Here is a 26,067-nt window from a genome sequence, read left to right as displayed (position 1 = left end):
TCCTCTGTAACACTAAACTGATGACCTATAGAAAATATAGAGTACTGAAGTATTTCGCCATCTCACGGGAGCACACAAATTGAAGGTTTGACATATTGGGTATCTATTTAAGTGGCGCAACCTCGTCTTTTTTATTTTACCAAAAATGTGGGAAGTTTATTGTGTTTGTTTGCCCTTAAATTCACCTTAGTGTGTTTTTTACAGAAATGTTGTGTTTCCCAGATCTTTTCAGTAATTTATCAAGAAAAAAAAAAGTTAGTCTTACTTTTTTTGGTGGGGTGTGTGCTTCGGGATTCCCTGCCTATAGACGTCTGAGATGTAAATCTGGCTCTGCACATAATGTAACATAACTAAGTGTATTAAATTACGTATCTTTATCTCAAATATCGTGTATCGCTAATATTTGATTTTTAAGAAAAAACAAGTGTCCACCTAAGAGTCCTGATCCAGACTGTGTATGTCCCTGGACACACATAGTGCAGGTAAGTCCATCGCCCTCTCACTCCTCACTGGAGTTTGACTGACAGCAGTAGGAGCCTATGGCTTCAGCTGCCCTCAGTGTCTCCTGTAAGACCAGGAAGAAGGGAGAGAGCAACGCTGCAGCTGGGAAAGTGCTGGATTGTAAGAGGAGGCAGGTAGGTGTTTAGGAATGGTGGGGGAGCCAGTAGTGTGGAGTTTACTTTAATGCAGAGAATGCATTCAGGTAAAAAACTTTTTGACTTTAGTACCACTTTAAAGTGGTATTATAGCCAAAAGTTTAATTACAGTATGACGTTTTGGGGATTTTAATTGTCTAGATCAGTGTTTCTCAACCCACTAACAGGCTAGGTTTGTAAGAAAACTGAAATACATCACAGGTGATATCATTTGCTGCTCAGTGATTGCAGTATTCTAGTCTCCATCTCCCCAAGGCAATACTTAAAATCTGGCCTGTTAGTGTGCCCTGAGGACCGGAGTTAAGAAACACTGGTCTAGATCCCCACAGAGAAAATTTTCCCTAACCTTCTATCTTGCACTGGGACACAGACAGCAACAAAAACACATTTATGGGGTAGAGGTTGGGAAAAGTGGGGAAAGCATAATGTGTCTCAGCTTTTTATTGTTGCTGGTGTGATTCCTTTTGAGTGACATTCGTCTCCCTCATTACTTGCCCTGGTGTCACAGTGACAGAATGTGAAAGGGAATCTCTCCAATGGGGTAATCGTAATAAAAACTGTCCAAGGTTCTAACACATCCTTATTCTTAAAAAAATAAAAATAAAAATTTAATTGGAGTTTGGCCTTAGGATTATGTACAAATGCTTTTTTTTAGTGCAGTTCCAGTATAACTGTTGTGCAGCATTTTTGTGGGTCATTAATTCAGACCTACTTTTGGTGCTGTGAAGATTCAGGACTTCATTAACCTCTCTACATTAGCCTCCTCCACATTAAAGCGGTGCAGGCAAGCTTGATAGATCATTTGGGTGAATAATGCAGTATGGGTGAATAAGAAAGAATATACAGTGTGTGTGCATACCTTTTAAACTGCAACAGGGCGTTTCTTATTCCACCATTATACACCATTACTTTGTACAAAAATGTGAAGGTTTCATTCAAAGTTTTTAATACAAAAGCCTATTTCCCTGGCACAAATAACAAATCAACTTTAACTAGAATTTTATTATCAACATAAACTGATGTGAAATATTAGGAGTACATTTAATTAGCCTCACTACAGACAAAATAATGAATAAAGAATGTGGCTTGGTAATCAGCAGTAGTCAGTAATGGCAGTGTGTCTCTTTAGTAGAGTCTAGTGGTCAGGGTTCCTTGTGGACTAGTTTCTGGGATACAGGTAATCCAGGTATCAGAAGGTTAGAGGGTTAAGGTCACAACTTAAGATGCCATAAATCTCCTAACTAGATGAAGGGTTTAGGAGGAAAAAAAAAGATGATAAAAAGGGTCAACACTTTACACACCCAACCAAAAAACAAGGACAATGAGCCACCTAAAAGAGTTGTTTGCACACTTAAAAAGCTACTTAACATTTTTATTGTCGAAGAGGTTTCAAAACCCTACACTAAAATGCATGGCAGACTCACATCAGTGATACTATTGTTCTCTCACAATTGAAGTATATTACTGCTAATGATATATAGTACCTGGAGGCAACATACATATTAAAGTAACAGAAACCCCCCCAAAGCCTCTTAAATATATTCAGATCAGAATTTATCTGGACAGGCGATTCTCCTCATTTTTCTTTTAACTTAAGGGCCGTACACACGTAGCGATTGTCGGCCGTAAATATTCGGCCAACGTCCGATCGGCTGATTGCCGGCTTGTTAGTATGATGCTTCCGACAACCGACTGCGACTTTTCGGCCGAACAGAATCTGGTGTGCAGGCTTTAAAATTTTTGTTGGCCAACACCAGAACGGCCGATTGTTCCTCAGTCAGTACAGAATTCGGCCTACAAACAGCAGATGAGCAAGACTGGGCATGCTCAGAGAAGAAAAAACACACGGAAAGTTAACCATCACATGACATCACTTCTGCAGTCGGCTGTTGTTGGCCTACAAAATTCGTGTGCAGTCTTTAGCACTTTTCAACCGACAGGACAGCACTGGACAAAAGACGGCCGATCCTTCGGCCGACATTCGGTACGTGTGTACGGGGCTTAAATCCAAAGGCAGATTAGGTCTTCTTCTCTATCACACATCCACACATATGGCCCTTCTAACTGACTGAATTTGCAATCCAAACTGTGAGTCTCATTTGAATACAACTGCGCACCACTTTCCCTTGTGGGCGCACCATGGGCAGGTCCCGCCATACCTACCCTACGTAAACATCCTTTAATCAGCCCTAAAAAGTATTTACTAACCTTTCATGAAAGTGGAAGACCCCAGGGTACCCTTAACAAATATTGCCCCCCCCCCCCCAATTCATACTTAGCCATGGGTGATGACAAAGCTTACAAAATCTGGATACATGAAAAAAATTTTGTGCTAAATGTTTTATCCCTTATTCATGATGTAATCCCTAATCCATCACAACCAAACATGAACTGGGAGATCTGCGTTTCTGGACACAAAACCAACTCTTCCATTTCTGAGACCCGTTACCTGAGTGCAGAAAGTTATGCAAAGCAGTTTGAAGATCTATGCTTTCTTCAAAGCGCCATAACAGGTACACTCTCTCGACCAATATCAGCTGCTTTTATATAAACATCAACTGTGCTCTGGGTATTTCATCTAAAAATGGGAGAGGAATCTGAACAGTTTTTTTTTTCTGGGGAGCAGGGAGACTATGTTATACTTTTCTCTCATAGGGCTAGATCATTAAATTCCAAGAACTATCCACACACAGTAGACAAATGTCTTGTTTCTTAAAACACTGTTGTATGTCCAAGGCTAAGTCCAATAATATACAGTATATCTGGAATGTCTGGGAAGCCAATGGCTCTGATCTCAAAAATTCTCCCGGTGATTTATCAATCCACCGACATTAAAGAATATGTAAACCCAACATTACATATTCCTGATATGTTCCTGCCTTATCATGTACTTGTATGAAAAAGTATCCTTTACATTGTTTCCTCGGTGTGAAATCCCTGATGTTTCTGCCAGTCCCACTGCTTTCCTATTAAAAACTGATCACATTAGGTATGGGAACACAGAGTGATCACCATTTTTTAATGTCTTATGTCTTAAAACCTCTCTTTTTACTGTAGATAATATTAATAAAAAAAATCTCCTCTTCAAATTAGGTTTAACAAAAGTGGCAAACACATATACTTAGGATATTCCATGATGCTGTTAAGAACATGGGTTTCAGTGTACTTATCTGAATATCTGAACTGGAATGTTAATGAGTACTGTGTTCTGATTTACTGTAATGGTTGTTTCTCAAGTGTACCACATACTATTGCTGACCACCTCCTTAAGATGTAAATACCAACATTCTGAACATCATTGCTTGCATAGGCTTAGGCAGAACATCACCAGCCTGAACTCCCAGGGCTACATCCTAGTGAGGCATCACTCCGGCTGTAGGCGCTGCATTGCAGGAGCTGGGGATAAGTGTACTTTTTATCCTGTACCAAGAGTATTTTTTTTGGGGGGGGGAGTGGACTGCAGAGGAGGGATATTTGAGCTGCAAGGTGAAAATGCTTGCTGTCCACCCTAAGTTTTAAGTTGCCTTCTAAGAAGTAATTGCAAATCTATTTTAAAGCCTAACTGCAGGTTAAGATTTTTTATTTTTTTTTTTTCCAAATCAATTGTCCTGCAAAAGTTAAAACAACTCTTGGTACAGAACTGATTTTTTTTGCAGTCCTTTCCCTTGCAAACTCACAGAAACTTGATGCTGTGTTGACTTTCTTTTGGGTTGAATGACACCTGATGATCCCAAGGAATCAAGGACCCACCCCCTAGGTGGGGTAAGCTATGAAACTGTTTAGGGTAATGTTGCAGGGAACAGCTAGGAGGGGAAACGTAGAGATGGGCTTAAAGAATTCTGACAATAAACAGCTCAACCCATCTTCATACCTGCTGGGACCTTCCATGATTCTTTGTGATACCTGTTCAGCATCCTTCCCTTTACTCTGTAAAGGAGGGAGGAATTATCACACAGAGATTTTCCAACAGGTTACCAACAATCAGAAAATGTTGTTACCTTCTAGAAAAAGTCAAATATGCAAATATGGACAGTTCTTACATGTATAAAATCAAGCTGAAATTGGACTCTTTATCACAACATGGTGGAAAAATATTGACTACAGTATATGACATAATTAGAGTATATCTGTCATGCTGAATTCAATTACCATTTTATATACACTGCTCAAAACAATTAAAGGAACACTTTGAAAACACACCCGATCTCAATAGGGAAAAATACCATGCAGGATATCTATACTGATATGGACTGGGTAATGTGTTAGGTAGGAAAGGATGCCACATCGTTTGATGGAAATTAATATTATCAACCTACAACAGGGCTGAATTCAAAGACACCCCAAAATCAAAGTAAAAAAATGATGCAACAGGCTAATCCATTTTGCTGAAATTTAATTGCAGCAACTCAAAATGCTAGTCGGTAATTTGTATGGCCCCCACATTCCCCTATGCATGCCTGACAACATTGGGACATGCTCCTAATGGGACGACGGATGGTGTCCTGGGGTATTTCCTCCCAGATCTAGACCAGGGCATTACTGAGCTCCTGAACAGATAGAGGTGCAACCTGGCGCGTCGGGTGGACTGAAACATAATGTCCCAGAGATGTTCTATTGGATTTAGGTCAGATGAGCATGGGGGTCATTGAGAAGTGTTACTTCATTCACTCTCCAGGCTGGCTGCATACTCTCGCCACATAAGGCTGGGCATTGTCCTGCACCAGGAGGAACCCAGGACCCACTGCACCAGCGTAGGGTCTGACAATGGATCCAAGGCCTTCATCCCAATACCCAACGGCAGTCAGGGGGCCGTTGTCTAGCCTGTAGAGTTCTGTGTGTCCCAATCATGGATATGCCTCCCCAGACCATCACTGACCCACCACCAAACCGGTCACGCTAAACGATGTTACAGGCAGCATATCGTTCTCCACGGCTTCTCCAGACCCTTTCCCGTCTGTCACTTGTGCTCAGCGTGAACCTGCTCTCATCTGTAAAAAGCAAAGGCCGCCAGTGGTGGATCTGCCAATTGTGGTGTTCAATGGCAAATGCCAGTCAAGCTCCACGATATTGGGCAGTGAGCACAGGGCCCACTAGTGGATGTTGAGCGCCCTCAGGCCATCCTCATGAAGTCTGTTTCTAATTGTTTAGTCAGAGACATTCACATCAGTGGTCTGCTGGAGGTCGTTTTGTAGGGCTCTGGCAGTGTTCATCCTGTTCCTCCTTGCACAAAGGAACAGATGGCAGTCCTCCTGATAGGTTAAGGACCTTCTATGGCCCCGTGCAGCTCTCCTCGAGTAACTTCCTGTCTCCTGGAATATCCTCCATGCTCTCGAGACTGAGCTGGGAGACACACCAAACCTTCTGGCAATGGCACATATTGATGTGCCATCCTGGAGGAGTTAGACTGCCTGTGCAACCTTTGTAGGGTCCAGGTATCGCCTCACGCTACCAGTAGTGACACTGATCCTAGTCAAATGCAAAACCAGTGGAAAAAAAGTCTGAAAAAATTAGTAGGAAATTTTATTTTTTCCAGAGGCCTCTACCTATAAAGCCATTCCTGTTTTGGAGGTTGTCTTATTGCTGCCCATCTAGTGCACCAAAGCAGCTGGAACTGATTAACAACCCCCTCTGCTACCCAACTAACCAGCTCAATATCCCAGGAGTTAAATTGACTTGATGCTATACTCTGATTACAAAGTGTTCCTTTAATCTCTAATGAGATTTAATTTAATTTAATCTCTAATGAGAGGGGAACTGTCATTCACTTGAAATGCAGTTGGGTGTTGGTGTCAGTTGAGTTAAATGTATTCTTTTACCTGCAGTAATGTCAAAGGTAGAGACTTTCCAATGGTAAAAAATATGTATTATCTTATTCCCTGCAAGTGAACAGAGAGTCTACAGAAGAGTCTCAGCTGCACCTGGTCTTTGAACACTTAATAATTGAAGCTGATTTGTAATGGGTGAGCAGCAAACATGCTAAAGGATAACAGGCTTTTGGTTCCATAAAGACTGTGCAGCTGGGCATGTCTAAAAGGTATACCAGTGTACCAGTACCATGCTAATCCCAGAGGAACTATACTGTCAAGCAAAAATATCCAACATGGCGATAACCTTGTTCCCTAGAGAAATATCGGCTGAGATATGTGATGTTCCAGTGCTCTCTATCCTTAGCGGATCTGATGTCTGTGATAACCCATTTATTCTGGTAGATAACACACAAACCAGCTATCAAAGGATTCTTAAGCCTGATACACACCAGAAAGAAAAAAAACTGACAGCTCAGGTCGGAGCTGCTGTACTAACAATCCAATGTTAGTACAGAGATCTCCCCTTTTGTTCTAATGTGTTCTGCACTCTGGTCAGCGCTCTAAGTCGGGAGCTGACGGGCAGACCTTTTTGGTCATGCCCCTTCAACAGAAGCCAGCCAAAATGTCAGACTGGCAGCAGTACACACAGGCTGAATGTCGGATGCTTTCTATTAAACCGGCCAATGCCGCCCGATATTCGGCCCATGTGTACTAGGCTTTAGCTTGCCTGACAGGCCCTTTCATTGCCTAATGCTATAACACAAGAAGTATTTTTAGATGAACACAGAACCAGGTAGAACAGCTTTCATGACAGAGATTCAGAAATAAAGTTCCAACCTCTTTGACTGACTTCATAACTAAAATCCTCATCAAACATTACTTTGATAGCACAGTCCAGATTCTTTGACTTCCTAGCAGATACAGCTTAGCAAAAACAGCTTTTTTATTGGTTCCATATGAAACGAATTTGTTTGCGTACAATTGCCTCTACCTATAAAGCCATTCCTGTTTTGGAGGTTGTCTTATTGCTGCCCATCTAGTGCACCAAAGCAGCTGGAACTGATTAACAACCCCCTCTGCTACCCAACTAACCAGCTCAATATCCCAGGAGTTAAATTGACTTGATGCTATACTCTGATTACAAAGTGTTCCTTTAATCTCTAATGAGATTTAATTTAATTTAATCTCTAATGAGAGGGGAACTGTCATTCACTTGAAATGCAGTTGGGTGTTGGTGTCAGTTGAGTTAAATGTATTCTTTTACCTGCAGTAATGTCAAAGGTAGAGACTTTCCAATGGTAAAAAATATGTATTATCTTATTCCCTGCAAGTGAACAGAGAGTCTACAGAAGAGTCTCAGCTGCACCTGGTCTTTGAACACTTAATAATTGAAGCTGATTTGTAATGGGTGAGCAGCAAACATGCTAAAGGATAACAGGCTTTTGGTTCCATAAAGACTGTGCAGCTGGGCATGTCTAAAAGGTATACCAGTGTACCAGTACCATGCTAATCCCAGAGGAACTATACTGTCAAGCAAAAATATCCAACATGGCGATAACCTTGTTCCCTAGAGAAATATCGGCTGAGATATGTGATGTTCCAGTGCTCTCTATCCTTAGCGGATCTGATGTCTGTGATAACCCATTTATTCTGGTAGATAACACACAAACCAGCTATCAAAGGATTCTTAAGCCTGATACACACCAGAAAGAAAAAAAACTGACAGCTCAGGTCGGAGCTGCTGTACTAACAATCCAATGTTAGTACAGAGATCTCCCCTTTTGTTCTAATGTGTTCTGCACTCTGGTCAGCGCTCTAAGTCGGGAGCTGACGGGCAGACCTTTTTGGTCATGCCCCTTCAACAGAAGCCAGCCAAAATGTCAGACTGGCAGCAGTACACACAGGCTGAATGTCGGATGCTTTCTATTAAACCGGCCAATGCCGCCCGATATTCGGCCCATGTGTACTAGGCTTTAGCTTGCCTGACAGGCCCTTTCATTGCCTAATGCTATAACACAAGAAGTATTTTTAGATGAACACAGAACCAGGTAGAACAGCTTTCATGACAGAGATTCAGAAATAAAGTTCCAACCTCTTTGACTGACTTCATAACTAAAATCCTCATCAAACATTACTTTGATAGCACAGTCCAGATTCTTTGACTTCCTAGCAGATACAGCTTAGCAAAAACAGCTTTTTTATTGGTTCCATATGAAACGAATTTGTTTGCGTACAATTGACATGGGGTTTGGGTAGCTGGAGCCCGAGCTTGCTCAAATTCAAATAAAAATTGTTGAAAGGCAGAAATCAGTATCATGAGTCTTAATTGCTGACATCCCCAGTGACAAAGACAAGTGAATGATTAACGGATGACCATGGATTTAGGTGAGTAAAAAGGGGATTTAGATAGGGTTTTTTTTTGTATGCCATAAATTAGTTATAAGGGGATAGGGGGTAGGGTGAAGTTCAGCTTTAAAGGAGGTATTATTATAAATAAATCTAAAGAACACAACAATGGGGATGCAAGAAATGTTATATGTGCAGTTTGGGAATCAAACATATTAATACAACTGTTTACCAAGGACCAACCGATATATTGCATTTATTTGTTTCAAGAACAGGATTTAATTACTATAGTGTTACATATCATACTGTTTTCTAGGTTTGTCCAAAACATGTGGGTCATCGATAATATGCTATCCTTTGCAATGTGCACAAGTAAAGGATGTGTAGTCACAATTGCTCAGGTCTGAATTTTGTTTCTTAAGACTCCAGTCCCAGTCTTATAACATATGTACTTGTCTGATGCAGAACCTACAAATAGATGCATTGGACCTCCACTCAATGGTTTCACAAGGGGTAAACATCGGAATCTTGCTGTCTCTTTTAAAGATGCTCACTGTAGTTCCTCCTCTGGAAATTAATGTGTTTCTGTTTCCAACATGGTGGGTCTTCTTTTACTCAACAACTAGGTGTCTATGAACAGAACAATGCTTGTGATGTTTCAAGGTCTCGGCGAGAAAAATATCTTATCACTACTGGTATCTCTATGGCTGCAGACAAGAGGTGTGGATGAGCGACAGGTTCAGGTGGCTTTGTAGTGAGGTGTGCAGTGGCAGTGTTTGTTCAGTGTACAAGAACTGAGGGTCTGGAAAAGGCCACCTGTTTCCTTTCTATAGGCTTGGAGCAGCATTTTAATTTGTATTTTAAATTTTTGTATTTTAAATAACTTTATTTGTAAACTTAGTTGTGTGAAAAAAAAACCCTCCCCTTTACCCATCACTTCATATTTTCCGAGTTTGTCCACAACTTCTTTGTTTCAGGCAGTGTAATGTTTTCCCAGCAGGGCTAACATATGTTCAGGGGTGGCATTCAAATGACTGTACGGACATTGCCAGCTCCAACCTTTTTCCGTAATACATCAACCAGTCTTTCCAACCTGTAAAGACATAGAAATAAAGATGTTAAAATCATAGTTTGAACATTTCTGAACCTTTAAACATCAAAAGGGGCAAGTTTAAAGTCTAACCTTAGGTTCAATCACCATGACACAAGGATTAACAAACTAGTATACATATACACGTACGTGCATTGCATATGAGGACACCCTTTTATGCATGTAATAGACTTAGGCTGGCCATATATGTTCAATTTTCTTGTACAATTTTCTGTTAGATTTACCAAAAACCACATAATATGAGGTCAAAGCTAAACACCACTTTCACTTGTATCCAATTAGGCAGGCCTTTGTACAAAATAGTTGAAGGTAAATTTCAAGAAAATTGTACAGAAAATTGTAAGAAAATTGTATAATGTATGGCCAGCCTCAGTCTTTTAAAGTGGCGACTGGTCCAATGAGTACATGACTTGCGTTATAACCTGATAATGAAAATATCCAGTGTTTTTCTAAATGCAGTCAAGACATATCCATATTAAGGAAGTAATGAACTAAAGTAATGCTACTTTATCTCCCTTTGGTTTAGTATATAACTGCAGAATTAGGAATTGGTACCAGAAAGGACTAATTTAAAGGTAAAACATGTGAAACAGTTAATGAGTGTGAAAAAAAATATTTATCATCACATTCAACCTCTCACAGATTTTGTCTGGATAAAGGCAAAACATGTAGATGAATGATAGAAAAATTCAAGCCAGTTGAATGGGATCCTTCATTGCAATGTGAAAACTTATCACAATGTGCATTACCCATATGTGAGCTACTGTGACAGAGACCTGATTATTTTTATGTAAGTTTCTCCCTTTTAGATGGCTGCAGGAAACAAATGCAAGAATATGTGGTAGCACTCATTTAAATGGTAAAGGCTTCATAATAGCTGATTAGTTAAAGTGTACAGGCAGCTCCCGAGTTACGAACATCCGAGTTACAAATGACTCCTACTTACGAATGGACGTCAATGCCAGCTGCTTGTGCTCCACGCTGGTCCCGGATACCGCTGAGCAGCCATCTTGCAGCGCCGGACACATCCCACACTGCAGTACTGCATGGCCACAAGAGCCCTAGATAACACAACTGCATGCTCCAAAGCGCCTGGAACATCCCACATCACTGCAAAAGCTGTAGTTACACTTAAAAATGCACTGTTTCGACTTACAAACAAATTCGACTTAAGAACAAACCTACAATCCCTATCATGTTCGTAACTCGGGTGCCGCCTGTATGTTAGGAAAGTTGGGGACCACGTTACCAAGTAGCTCTGTAATCTCAGACCAATCTCTGCATTCTCCAAGGGCCCATTCAAACCTTAGCATCCTGGTGCAAAGCATTAATGCAAGTGTAATAATGCATGTTTTTTCATGTGTTGACACACATTGGAGTTGAGTTACTATAACTGGGGATTGCAAAATCTTGTGCAGCTATGCATGGTAGCCAATCAGCTTCTAACTTCAGCTTGTTCCATTAAGCTTTGACAAAAAAAAAAAAAAAATGGAAACTTATTGGTTTCTAAGCAAAGCTGCACTCTCCAGTTTTAGTAAACTATTGTGTTAAAGCTGCCTATAGGTTGGTAACATACCAAAACACCCAAAAAAAATGGACATACTCTATTTTTGGTAATGCAAATGTGCTGCAATGCATTAGTGTTGGAAGTGTTGGGGTGCAATTTGAAATGAATACATGCTCATTACCGCAAAGTGACACCTTGCATTAGAAAGGTATGATTTGACTCTAGCAAATGTTGTAAAGTCATAAAATACCCAGTGATCCTGTCATTCCCCTTAGGATATTACCCATTCCTGTTTGTTGCTAGGCACAAAAACAGATCCATTCTAGTGTGGTCAACTTGTGTCCCTTCTCCTAAATTGGGAGCAACAGGATGCTGTGTTGACTGTACTGTCTGTAGTCCTGAAGTCAGATCTCTTTAAGAAACAAAAAAAACATTTAGGTTGTCTTTGCCTTGGCAAGCAAGTGAATGTAAGCGTCAAAGACAAAAGGTCATCTTCTTTTCTCTGTACCATACCAATGAATGTAATTATGACAAAGAAACGTTAAAGCTGAACTCCAGGATATTAAAATACATATTTCCCTTGCAGTAGGACAACCCTGCACTGCAAAGGTTAAATGCTCATTTAGCTTAGGTGTAGAGGAAGAAAATATACAGTAATACTCACCTTATCCATAGCTTTCCGAGAAAATGGCTCTCCCTTTCTCTCTAAAGCTCCTGAATGTGGGCCCTTGCTGTCCTCACTTACAGTACAGGAATGCCGGTCCTGTACTGTATGTGACGTGGACAGAAAGCCTGCAACTAGCGAAGAAAAGTGGCATTGGTGGACTGGTCACACAGTGTGGTGGAGGCCTCCCAGAGTGAAGAATAAACTTTGTATAACAACTTATTCCTCTACCCCTGGACCTAACAAACATTTAACAATGCAGCATTGCTGCAAACATTGAACCCTTGCAGTGTAAGCACAGCCCCTTCTTGCTTGCAAGCCAATATCCTCCCATATTCTGGGAATATCTAATTTTATTTTGTGCTAGGGTAGTTTATCCACCCCTCTCTCCTGAAGGAGTCCAACAAGTGAAAACTCCTAGTCTGCTAGGGCTTCAGGCATCACATGTGGCAGCACCTAGCAAGAATCTAAGGGCTTTTGGATATCTAAACTAAGGAGGCGTTTACAGGTAAATAATATGCATACAAAATGTTAAATGCACATGCTGTATAATCTTATTGGATGATTGTTGTTGAAATAAATGGTCTGTCAATGAGGTTTCTTCAAGTCGCTGACTTCATGTATAAATAAGTAAAAGGAATTTTTTGTTTTCCCAAACTTTCAATTACTATGTGCTTGTTTTGGGTCTGTGACTAAGACACGTTGAAGCCAGTAAACATGTTGTAGTAATAGGCATATTGACTGGTCCTAACACATCTGAGCCACAGACCCATAAAAATTTGTAGGAATTATTTAGTGGGTAAAGATCTCATAGACTGTTGCCATCAAAATTTTAAATCTAAAGAGGGCTTCATAACTTGGCCATTGCAGCAAGATAGGGCAGCTTGAAAATGGTTTGATTTCCATCAATAATTTATTTAGAAAACAATGCAACAACAAAGACAATAACATCTCTGCAATATATAGCCAATCAATAGTATATTCAGTCAAAATTCCTATGCTGCTGATATATTTGACAAAAGTCTCCAAAATCAACCCATGTTTGCAGGAAAGAAAATTGCTCCGTCTATGACCGAGCTTAGTAATCTTTACAAGTATAAAAAATATATATATATATATATATATATATATATAAAATAAAAGATCATCTGCATATACTGACATCTTTTATTTGTTTTCCTTGACAATAATACCCTGTATATTGGAGTTTGTACAAATGGTCTTAGTTAAATGTTCCACGACTAACATGCAGAGATTGGGAGACAAAGGGCAGCTATTCTGCTGCCATTCGAAATGGCGATGAAGTGAATGTATGCCATTTGTTTGTACCCTAGCACTCAGGCAATCATATAAAGCCATGATCCTTAGCAGAAATCAGAGGCCAATCCCCAGCTGTCGAAGTGTCTCTTCCAGGAAGCACCACCCTACCCTGTCGAATGCCTTTTCAGCATCTACAAAAAAGAGAAAGAATGGGATGGAGCTTCTCTGAGCATATTCCGTAAGGGTCTTCATAGTGTTATCTCAAGCCTCGCTGCCCAAGGTAAAGCCAGCTTGATCTAAATGTATAGTGGCTGGGAGTATTGGGGTGAGCCTAGCGCAATCATTTGGAGTAGAGGCGAAGTGTATATTTTTTTTAGAGAAATTGGGCGATAATTAGCACAAATTGCGGGGTCTCTATTGGGTTTTGGGATGGTAGAAATATGAGCTTCCATCCCTTGCGTTGTGAAGGGCTGAGATATTTTGATAGAGTTGTAAGTCTTGGTCAGGATGGGAGAGATGATTTCTGTAAGTCTTATAAAAACAAGGTGTGAATCCGTCTGACCCCCTGAATTTCTTCCAGTGAAAAGTCTTGTTCCAGGTCTTCTACTGTTTTTAAGGATACCGTGGTAGGATTGTATCTAGAACATAACGACACACACCTTTTGAAGAAAAGCTGTGGGGTCCATGGTTGAGTATTTAGTAGGAATAATATAGAGATTCAAGTATAATGTATGAAATGTCTTAGAAATCTTTTTGGGATCGTGCGTTATCTTACCAGAAGGAGTCTGAAGTCTGTATTGAAGGTAAAGGGAGTCTATGGCTCTCACCAAGGGATGTACTGGTTTATTGCCTTGTTGGTAAAACACAGTATGAGTTTTATCCCAAAGTTGGAGTGTCAGTTGGTTCTGTAGTGTTTTCAGCTTAGTACAAGATTCTGCGATCATATTATCAGGAGTTGGGTTTGTTTATTAGCAGATTCTATTTTATTACAGATTATGACATCATTATCAGGCTTATACATTTTTTTAGGGGCAGCTGTTGGGAAAGCAGTTCCTACTGATGTAGGCATACCCCAGGAGGAACATCTCCAATAAGCCCTTTCCCTACAAACAGCATGGGGGGGGCAGGAGTATTGTTTTGATGGGAAATAAATTACTGTTCTGTATGTATGCGGTACAGAAAGTGTGGGGATAGATGAAGTCTAGGAGGCAGGGCTGACCATGCTAGTTGGAATTTCAATCCAGTTCAAGCATTTTCAGCCCAATTCAGACTTGAGCAGGAAGTTAGAAGCTTACTGGGTTCTCTGGCATGATCAACAAGTATTTTTCCAATATTTGCAGCATTTTTAAAGAGGTAAAACATGCTGAAATACGCATGCAACAGATCGTTTAGAGATGTACTGAATGTTTTTTTTTTTTAATTAACTAAGACACACACTTTAACGATCATCCTAACTGCTGTCTAACCCTGCCAAAACTGCAAGCATCTGACAATAAACACCTAATGCCTATGTGTAGCCTTTGTAAAAAATAAAAAAAAAAGTTAACCTCTTGTACAAACATTGCCTGTAACAACCAGTGAGAAGTCTGCTCTTATTTTACAACCCGTTTAATAAAGATTAAAGTTGGAAATTTGCTTCAATATTTTTATTAAGAATTGTTCATAAATAGGGTCCACGACACAGGTAACAATGTAGATAAAAGCTAGAATTCTATTGGTTGCTATGGGCCCTGGTGTAACCAGTTGCTAGGATGTAGTGTAAATGAAGTCATGCTCCCTGGCAGGTGATATATATTAGTATTCCGTAAGACATGGTGTAGATGAGTACTTGGGCATAGCATTTCTTAAAACCGGTTGAGTCACTTTCACTGCGGTTAATTGAAATACATAGCATTGCCTCAGGCCATCAAGAAGAGTCCGGGTTATGGGAGGATATATCACAGCAAGTGGCATAACACAGATACGCTTTTGCACATGATGGCATTTTATAAAACAAAATGTTCTTTTTTCCTAATCTAGCCAATGAGGTAAAGATATCTTCAACATATTGACTGTTTGACCCAAGGAAGTATTTTAAATATTAAAAAAGTTTTATTACCTTGGAATTAAGGAAATAATGTTTAACCCAAAAAGCTGGAGAAGTGTGCCTTTGCACATGAAAATTAACAAAACTCAGTATTTCAATCAGATTGGCTGCGTTATCAGAGTAATGCCCATCTCAATTTCTCAAAAGCTGGCCACAGACAGTTCACATTTCAGCTGATTCCTGCTAGATCAGCAAAATATCAAGCCATGGGTGACCCTGCAAGCACCAGTGGGCTCCACAAAAACCCATTAAAAAATTGTTTGCAATGCAGTGGCTGCATCCAATTAGATGAAAGCACTTTGCGTCAGCTTTTTTGTATTCAGGCAGCCACGGCACCAGCTATCGAATATAACAGCCTTCCAGTGGAGATTACTTTGTTCCATGAGGTTATCTGATGAGGGCTTAGCAAGAGAAAACTGAGCCATGTATAGTTACAAAAGCAGCACATAGATGCAATCTTCTTTCCTTCCACCATGGGTGGACAGAAAGAAAATCACTTGATTCCCTTATGTACACTAAGTGTTGATGGGGAACCCCTCCTGCATCGCTATTGTATTCTCTTGACAGGGAGCCTTCCCAGCAGGCAGAACGCGCTGATTACTGCTAGCGCCTATAGCGGCTGGCAGTAACCGCATGTTAAAAATCTGACATGCTGGTTTCACCAAAGTTGATCAATAGATCAACTTGGGTACAACCAGCCTGCCCATATATGGATTGATCCAGATATTGCTTGCTTTATCCAGTATAAAGTCATTGTGCAACTAATTATCCAAATTAATAGCTCAGACTGGAGGGGTCAGCAATGGCAACCTTCATACTTCCCCATGACAGACTTTCTTTTAAAACAAGAATTCTGGACAGAATGAGTGCTCTTCCTAATGATTAATTTGGAACAAGCAAAGCTCTATAGCGTGTAATATTATTAAGCTCTATCTAGAGTGTAATCATTTTTCTGGAGAAAGTGTTGTTGCAGCTTCCCTCCAGTGCTACTCCCATTTAAAAACGCTAGGCATTTGGTCATGTGATCTGTGTAACTGGAGGAACAAAGTGCCAGTTGGCTGCTTCTCTCCATCAACAGGAATCTTATGTCTAAACATTTTGATTTTTTTATCACACGAGTATACCAGACTAGAAGCTGCCTGCCTTTGAACAAAGACTGAACACAGTAGAACAGAGTGCAGAGCCTGCAATAAAATCTCTGGGACCTGTTGTGTACAGCCGCCCACTAAAACGAATGTGGTTGTGCGCCAGGAATGTAAAGCCACCCACATGTACACTGACGTATGATCCGAATGTAAGCTATGTGGGTTCAAGACATAGCTTTAAGCAACTTGTGGGTTCCTAAAGCAGGCCATATTTTATGCAATTTTCTTTCCTTCAACCATTTAACCAAATGCATTTGATTACCCTCCTGCAGTGCTGTTGTGTTCTGCTGGTGGGGAGCCTTTTTCTGACCAGCAGAATTCAGTGATCACTGATGGCAGCCAGTTGTACTGAAGTCAACTGATGGATCAACTTCAGTGCAACCAGCATACCCACTGTTAGACTGAAATTCGGTTGGTTCCTAGAACCAGCCAAACTTCAAACTATGACCAGCCTTACACAAACTTTGACCCTTAACCATGTGTAGCCGCCCCTTCTAATGCATCTCAATGGGTGGCTGTATGCAGCAGCAGCAAATCCTGGGAACGACATTACGCAGGCTCTGCACATTGAAGGCCCCTATATGGCCTTGTGCACCAAGCATTAGCCTGCTACTCTATCTATCTCAAGCAACACTTTTCTGTAAAATAGCACTTTATTCAGCCTTTAAAAAGATAGAATTTAACATTGGTTATTAGTGAGTTACATTTTAAATACTGAAAAGTGGAAAGTCACCATTCAAATTTCTAATTTTGTACCTTGCTGTTATTTTATGATTTGGCATAAGGTCATTAGAGGTTACAACACAAAGGGATTAAAACAAACTGATTTAGGAGAGTATAAGGACCATTAAACAAGATTACAAGTATAATAAAGAGTATAGAAGTATAGGCTGCTGGTGCTGCCATCAATAAAACCAATGCTGACAGAAACCTGTCACACCTTAAAAATGCTGGTTCCCTGGCTGTAATGCCAATTCTTTTACTTCAACACATTACACTAACCTAGAACAATCATGCAATAAATGATCTGATCTACAAACTTACTCCAGATTAGAGGCTCATAAAGCACTGCAAACAATAGATAAGCATGGTAGCCAGGCAACCAGCATTTTAAGAAGAAAACGATAGCAGTGACAGCCTCCACGTTTGTCTCAACACAAGAGCCTGTTGCTTTGGTCTGCATCAACAATTTAAAGGGCATGCAAACCCTAACAAAAAACTGCTCTTATTGGACACAATTTATTAAAGTGCAACTTAACCCAAAAGGGGAAGTTTCGGTTTAGGTCCTCCTTCCCTGCCACATTTGGCATGTCTTATTTTTAGGGGGGATGGGGGAGTGGGTTCCTAGTTTTGCTCGGATCGCCTACGTGATTTGAGCAGAGGTTCCCCTCTTGCCCTCCCTCCCTGCAGTCTTCTGGGACACATCAAAGAGGGGGGGAAATTCACAAAGAGCAGTGGAAATCCGGCTGTGAAGATGTAAGCAGTACAGCCGGCTCCCCAAAGTTATAATACATTGGGAACCCAAAGGCTAGTGAATAACTAGCCCAGGTGAGGACGGTGCTGGATCCCTGGACAGGTATGTGTTCTTTAACTAAAAGTCATCAGCTACAGGATTTGTAACTGCTGACCTTTATTTTTTTTATCCAGAGTGAACCTTTAAATATACTTTAAATATTCTTTAAATATACCACTAAAAGTGTATTTGTCTGTACGATGAGTGCAAACAAAGACCTTTTGATCCTGCCACAAATAGTGTGAGTTGATAACTGTCTGTGTTTCTATCTTTGTTGCTATTATTGTTCTCAATAGTCTTTGGGGTCTTCAAAATAGCTCCTTAATGTTATGAAGAAGAGGGGGGGGGGGTGTTCTGTAGTCCTAAAACACTGTTCTAGGGTGATAATGCTGCTCCTCTACACATTATCATCCAAGCGCAGGCAGCATGTTACTGGTAGGATCACCATGTAAATATAGAGTAAAACAGCCAAGGAAAAGAATACAAATGCAACCGTTTTTTTTTAATTTTAGATAACCTTTAGGAGTTCAAACCCCTAAATGGCCAATTACAAATAAATAATTAAATATGTTATATATCACAAATGCAAATCCTATTCTAATTGACTCTATATTTTAAAATGCATCGCAGCATTAAAAAATAAAAATGTTTCTTTTTCCATAGGAGTCAACTAAGTTATATTTTATAGAAATTAATAGCACCCATGGGCTAAATTAATGATTTTCATAGATATTAAACTGTATCTGCCTCTAGCTGTAACAGTTTATACAAATATTTAGCCCATTGCAGATCACATGCAAATGAGAAGAGACCGCAGGCTCTGTGTGAAAAGCAAGAAACAGTTTGCCTTGGGTGTAATTAGACACTTTTTTGTCTATAAACCTGCAAAGGGTGTCACACTGTTCATTTCCAAACGGTCCCATATAGCCCAGGGCTTAACTCCCACTTTGTATAATAAGTACCTAAAGGTCCCCAATATGTGTTCTGTGAATATACAAGTGCACTTTAAAATCTCTACATGTATTGTCCTAATTTCATTGTATGTAAATGCCAATTATTGGACTTTAGATGTGGATTCCTGATGATCACAATGAACACAGGTGCATTTCATTTACAGCACTGATAATTCAATAAAATTAAACAAAGTGTAGCCATCCCTATCTTTAAAGCACCATTTCAATCATCATTTTTCCATTGGACAAAATGCAAAAGCATTGGAGCTTCTCTTGAGTTTTTTTTTTTTTGCAACTCCTGTAACCATTGGTGTAATTTTCCCCTCATTTCCTATGCGTTCACTAAGAGGAAAGGAGGAAAAAAAAAAGGGAACAGATAAAAGTTTTTTAACGTAGAGTAGAAAAGTGTTGAACCCTTAAAGTGATAATAAAGTCTCCTTTTTTTTTATTTTATTAAATAACAAACATGTTATACATACCTGCTCTGTGTATTGGTTTTGCACAGAGCAGCCTAGATCCTCCTCCTCTCGGGTCCCACGCCAGCACTCCTGGCTCCTCCTTCCTGCTGGGTGCCCACACAGCTCTGGGGGCACCCATGCAGATTGGCTCCTGACCCGTGGCTCTGTGTCCATTCACACACGAAAATGCAATTTGGCCCGCCCCTTCCATCTCCTGATTGGCTCACTGGCTTCATTGACTGCAGTGGGAGCCAATCAGGAGTGCGAGTCCCCAGAGAGGCAAGGCTCTTGTGGACTTTACTGGATCCAGAGGGGGTTCAGGTAAGCATTGGGGGGGGGAGGCTGCTGCATACAGAAGGTTTTTTACCTTCATGCATTCAAACCTTGTGCCTTTACAAGCACTTTAAGCCTAGTACACACAAGCCAAATGTCAGGACTCAGGAGACATTGGCCGGTTCAATGAAAACCGGCCAACATTTGATCCGTGTATATGGCAGCTGGTCAACAAGCTTCTGTTGGACATGCATACTGGAAAACCAGCCGACCGGCTCCCGCTTAGCGCTGACTGGAGTGTTCTGGTGTGGGTAGGGTGGGGGTGGCATACCCCTGTTAGAGCACAACAGCTCAGCGGTAGAGATCGCTGTACTCATGTCGGATTGTTAGTACAGCGGCTCTGATCTGATAGTGTATACCAGGCTTTAGTTAGGTTTTTGTTGCCATACATGCCCTCGTTGGGAAGATCTCCTGATCATCAGGACTGAAATCCAGGTGAAATCTTTCTAACAGGGACACAGACACAATGAAAACCTGACATGGGTTTTACTATTCCCACTCTAATAAAACAATTTTTAGCTGGATTTGGACTAGAGCTAGTAATTAGTATAACAAAAAAAAAAAAAAACGAAACTAAAAAAACAATACAAAAATGCAATTACACATATATTTCCCATCACACCCTCCTGCTAGTCAGCAGAAAAGGACTATTTGAACATTTCAGGTTGAAAAAAGATGAATTTGCAAATGTGTGCACCTAAAATATTGAAACATTTTAAAATTATTTTTTTTTACTCACTAGCTAAACTGTGTGCTGGGAAATTTTAGCACGATCCTTCTGTGTATGCCCATGCACACCTTTCCTGCTTGTTATACATTGACCTGAGCAGTTGTCATATTGCTTTAATAAACAAAAACCTGTATTGGCAGTCATGTGAAACTTCTGCCCTGTTTAAGTGTTATTAAGCACAAATGTTAAAGAACTATAGGCAAAACTTTTTTTTTTTTTTTTTGGATAGAGTAAGGGAGGGTTACTTATAACCCCCATTTTTATTATTTGCCATGTCTCATTGGGGAGATTGTCCTTCACTTTCTGTCCCATAACAAAAACAGGAAATAAGAGGAAATCCCTGCAAATTAAAGCGGATTTCCGGCCTCAAATACCTTTTTTAACTAAAAATACCCCTATAATACTAATCCATCGCCCTTTACAGAACCGCTATTCTCATACTTACAAGGTGTGCAGTATTGGATTTTAGTCAAAATCTTACTTTTAAAAACACTGTCTGGGCGCGGCCATCTTGGATGTGGGCATCTGAAGCCACAGTGTAATCTGTTGTGTCCTTCTTCCTGATTCCAGAGAGTGTTCTGGGAGTTCTTCCTGATTCCAGCCTCCGGGGAGTGAAGACAAACAGCTCCCAGGTTGCAATGCAAAGGCGGAAGTGATGTCGGTGGCCGTGGCCACAGAGGGGGGACAAGGAGGAAGTACAATCAAAAATGCCCTGAAAATAAGGTAAGGGATCCCCGAAAAAAATTGAAAATGCCCAATTGTTGATCAGCATCACTAAAGTTGCAAAAAAGGCCGGAACTCCACTTTAAGGCAATCCCTTGGTCACCAGAACTAGTGTCCCCATTGGTAGATTTTCCCTTTATTACTGTTCTGGGGACAACCCAAAATGTGTGATTTTCTTTTACTTTCACTTTCAATGATAATGGTAAACAGGACCAATAGGGAGGGTGAATCTCCCTAATGGGAGGGACAGAGTGCAATAAAACCTCACAGGTGGTCTAATCCCTGTTCACTGTATCCAAAATAAAAAAAACGTTTTGCCTTTAGTTGTACTTTAAAACTAAGATCACATGGCAACACTTGCATCTAAGCTTGTTACATGATGATTTCAGACCCTTTAATAAGGAAGTAAACCCTCTTAAAAAAAATGTGAAAAAAAAAAACCTGTAAAGACAAAGGCATAATGAGCTAGTATGCATCTCATACTAGCTCATTATGAAGTACTTACCTAAAAACAAAGCCCCCGCAGTGCCGACAGGACGGCTGACATGATCGGCCGTCCTGCTTCCTGGATCGCATCCTCCGGCCATCTGATTGGCCAGAGGTGCGATTACATCACTCCCGCACATGCGCGGGAGCCGCCGTCCATGGCACAGGGCTCTAAAGGAATGGCACGGGTGGCCGTTCCTTCAGAGCGCATGCGCCGATGACGTCATCGGCTTTATGCACTGTAAATATCTCCTAAATGGTGCATGTTGAGGAGATATTTATAGCACCTATAGGTAAGCCTTAACATAGGCTTACCTATAGGTAAAAGTATTTTAAGTGGGTTTACAACCACTTTAGAGGATATGTAAACCTTTATCTTTTAAAATAACATGTTCAGTTTAATACAGAAATTAAAGGCAAAACATGTTTCTATGGATATAAAAAACATTATAAATCCCTTTTTTCCCCTTTTTATAAGTAATCACAATCTCATAGTTACATATTACATAGTTTGTGAAAAAATACATCAGTCCATCCAGTTCAACCTATGGTGTGTGTGTGTTTGCTGTTAACTGTACATTGTATACCCCTTTATGTTGTGGTCTTTAAGGTGCCCATCTAATAGTTTTTTAAAACTATCGATGTTTTCTGCTGATACCACTGCTTGTGGAAGAGAATTCCACATCCTTACTGCTCTGACAGTAAAGAACCCCCTATGTATTTTAAGGTTAAACCGTTTTTCCTCTAGTTTTAGTGAGTGGCCACGTGTCTTATTGTATTCCCTTTCTTTGAAAAGTTTGTTCCTTATGCTAGGGTCATCACCACTACAGTATTTGTACATTGACATCATATCCCTCCTCAAGCATCTCTTCTCCAGAGAGAAAAAGTTCAATGCTTGTAGTCGTTCCTCATAGCTGATGTCCTCCATTCCCCTAATTATTTTTGTTGCTCTTCTCTGGACTCTCTCCAGTTCCAGCACATCCTCAGCTTCATAAGAGCCGAGGGAGGAGAAACAGTAGCACACTAAGTTTCCCAGTAAATAGCTGTGCATGGAGGGGGGTGTCAGGTCATATTTATTGGAGGAGAGCAAGTGGAGTTCCCAGCACAGCTAGAGAACTGCCCATGGTGCTCTCCTGCTTAGTGTGGTCAGTTTTAATATAAAAGCAGAGAAACTGGCAGGAACACCAGGAATTTCACATAAAGGAAGCAATACAAAGAGAACAGGATACTTTTCATACAAGTACATGGTACAGCAGACACCTATCAGGAATATGAAGTGTTAGGTTTACATATTCTTTAAGTCAGCCTAGAATCATTTGTTTCCAGCAGTGGCATTTTTTAGTGGCTTCACTAGTGCTGTTTCAATGAAGACACCACTGCTGCATTCACAGTGTCCCCTAAGGACTACACTACTACATTGATATGCTCAGCTGATCTGTTCGCCAACACACATAGGGGGCTGGGACTAAAAAGGGTCTAAGGACCATCTCCCTGCTCACCCACTATGATGACAGTTCAGCATTACGCATGCGCATTAGTGATGGTACACATGAGTAATAATGTGAGATGTAGTCCTGCTAATGGGCATGGAGGAAAGAGAGGGTGCAAGCTCCTTGAATGGGGATTTTTTTTTTTTTTTTGGGGGGGGGGGGTACTGCTCCTGGAAGATGGAGGTGTATTATTCTATAAGAAGTGGCACTCAAACCTTTAGAAATTGAGTTTAATAATAATAAAGGCAATATTAAAAACATTAAATGCAAGTAAATAGAGAACTTGATTTAGAAGGAGGATTTAATACTACAACTTTTTTCAAAAATACTAAATTCCTGGCTCTCATACTGTCTCTCTTGCTTCAGTTCTTTGGAACACTCTTCCAGAACAAGTGTCAAGATAAGATCTTCTGCCTTTTCTAACCCACAACCTTGCTGCGAGTCAGTGTTAAAAAAGATTGCAGCCAGTGAAGCAGCATAATGGCCAACAAGCATGTTCACGAAAAAAGTAAGCAACATCCTCTCAGTTATAAATCCTAATGTCTTTGAGAAATTCTTAAAATCTTTAGGCATGTTTGCAACGTGGTAATTCAGTGCGCTTGTGTCCAACCAATGCATGTGTTTGGCTTACACTAAACAATTTGGTGCAGTATATACTTAGTATTAGTTCTCTAAGTACTGTGTTTATTAACAATTATATATATAGTTTATTACATATCGGAGAATTAAATCTAAGATTAAATTAAATGCCACTCTCTATACAAGCTACCTAATTGAGGGACACGTTGTGATTTTTTCTTCCTGACACAGCCAACAAACCGATGCAGTGAAAGGTCTGTTCTATTTTCTTTGGAGAAGAGGTTACCATCAGCCGCAAAGATTTTCCCTTATCCTGGAAACTACCGACGTGTAAAAACAAGCACTTGCAATGACTGGGTCTGGTATTACACCTAAACAGGGCTAACCAGGCCAATAACCACAAGTAATTCTCCAGTCTGTCACATAACTTGCATCTGGGCTTCATGTGTCTGCCACTGGAATTGTGAAATGTCCCAAAGACCCTCATTGGAGACTTGTCTTTTGTTCCAACTGCTGCCACATATTATCTACTTTTCACCAATCAAACAGGTTATGTTACAAACATTAAAAATACTCAAGTAAAACACATTATTTTACCTACTTGCTTTACTTTAAAGTATAATTTCTGCAAAAAATTTAGCTTTTTAATTAAAGTATAGAAAGGTTAGAATCTCGGTCAGGTTTTATTGCTGACTGTTCCCCAGTGGGAAGATCCAACCTCAATAGTTGTATTGGGAACCGTTGTCACCTAAAGAAAAGGTGAGGGTGAGATCCAAAATTTTAAAGATGTCACCAGAACATCAGTAGACATTATATCTTTCAGTGTGGATACTTGTTCTGGTGGCAACTGGCCCTCTTTTTGTTGGGATTGCCACTTTCTGTTCTGTCTCTGGGGACAGGAGGTGCAGGGACATATTTCCGATTGGAATAAACAGCAATAAATACTAGACAAGGATTTGCACCCTTCCCACTCTATGCAAACCAAGCAAGGTGTAGGCTGAAAATATACATTATCTCTCAAATTTTTACACCTATTTTTAGTTATTGCATTAAGTCCTACTTTATACACAATAAATATCATTATGTAAACTATTTCAATGACAGATAAAATTCACAAGGTCTTGATGTATTGAAATATGATACATGTATTGAGGAGTCTAGGGAAATTTTTGACAAAAGCTGAACTTGTACTTTACCTGGGTACTAATGTCACTCATAGTTATCAACTGATGTGTGCAATTTTGTAGCCCTGCCAATTCACATTTAAAGTGGGTATTAAATATATTTAAACTAACGTTTAAAATTATTTTGATCAACAGGAGTATTGAATATCTCCATATCTGGCCATGCACTGGACAATCTGAATAATAATTTTGATTCCAATTTTGTAGAAATCACCAAACCAAACAATTGACACAAACTGGGTGTTTCATTTGTCCACAAGCAGATGGAATTAAAAGTGCCCGATCATCCAATTACGTAGACATTTTTTTAAAAATTTCAATTTCACTTTACCTTTCAATATACTGTTAATGCTTTCAATTTGTTGTCCAGTTTTGGCTACATGATTGACAGGGCCGTAGATATTTTTTTTTCCTGGGGGGGGGGTTCAGTCTTAAGTACCCAGAGAACAATAGTTATGACGCCTGCCACGCTGTGACAAATTGTGGTGTGTAAATATATACAGTATATACAGTGCCCCCAGCAGGCGCATCTGTTAGTGAAGAAAATAGTAAACATGGCTTCAATGTAAGCTGGGCCCTGCCTGTCAGCCTCGTGGATGAGACAGGTGGTCTTCCCAGTGGCAGTGCGGCTCCCGCAGCTGATAGGCTACACTAGCCTAGCTGCTGTGAAATTGACCGATGCTCTGGGGGGGTTTGGACCCCCCTGACCACCCCCCTTATCTACGCCCCTGATGATTGACCAAATTTTGGTGGTCAACTGGACTCCTGGGTGGTAGATTAACATGTTTCTGATGATTACTTGTGACCATGTATGCAATTCTTGGTGGCTCAAAAATGGTTGTAGTTGACGGGCGATTAACACTTGTAAGGCCAATTTATGGGTTTTGTAGGTGTTAAGAGGGTAGTAACCAATAGCAAACATATTTAAGTTTACTGTAGCCACATTACTGATGGAATTGTTGCTGACCGGTTGCTATTCACTACCATTTGCTGAACACGCCTAAACACCTAATATGAAATACCCCTTTTTCTTCTG

The 26,067-nt window shown here is 40.3% G+C and overlaps 1 protein-coding gene across 1 annotated transcript in view; it reads right to left on the bottom strand.

Annotated features, from left to right (window-relative positions):
- Positions 1-9,684: 9,684 nt before the first annotated feature.
- The window catches only part of MIPOL1 (mirror-image polydactyly 1), a 590,346-nt gene continuing 573,963 nt past the window's right edge, over positions 9,685-26,067 (bottom strand). Inside the window, exon 11 of the mRNA XM_082275213.1 lies at positions 9,685-9,902. Within this exon, the coding sequence (XP_082131339.1) occupies positions 9,836-9,902 (67 nt within the window). The 3' untranslated portion in view covers positions 9,685-9,835. The remainder of the gene's footprint in view (positions 9,903-26,067) is intronic.

The sequence above is a fragment of the Pelophylax lessonae genome, assembly GCF_965119305.1.
Source record: "Pelophylax lessonae genome assembly, chromosome: 13".
In the NCBI taxonomy this organism is placed as follows: domain Eukaryota; kingdom Metazoa; phylum Chordata; class Amphibia; order Anura; family Ranidae; genus Pelophylax; species Pelophylax lessonae.
This window is presented reverse-complemented; position numbering and strand designations above follow the sequence as displayed.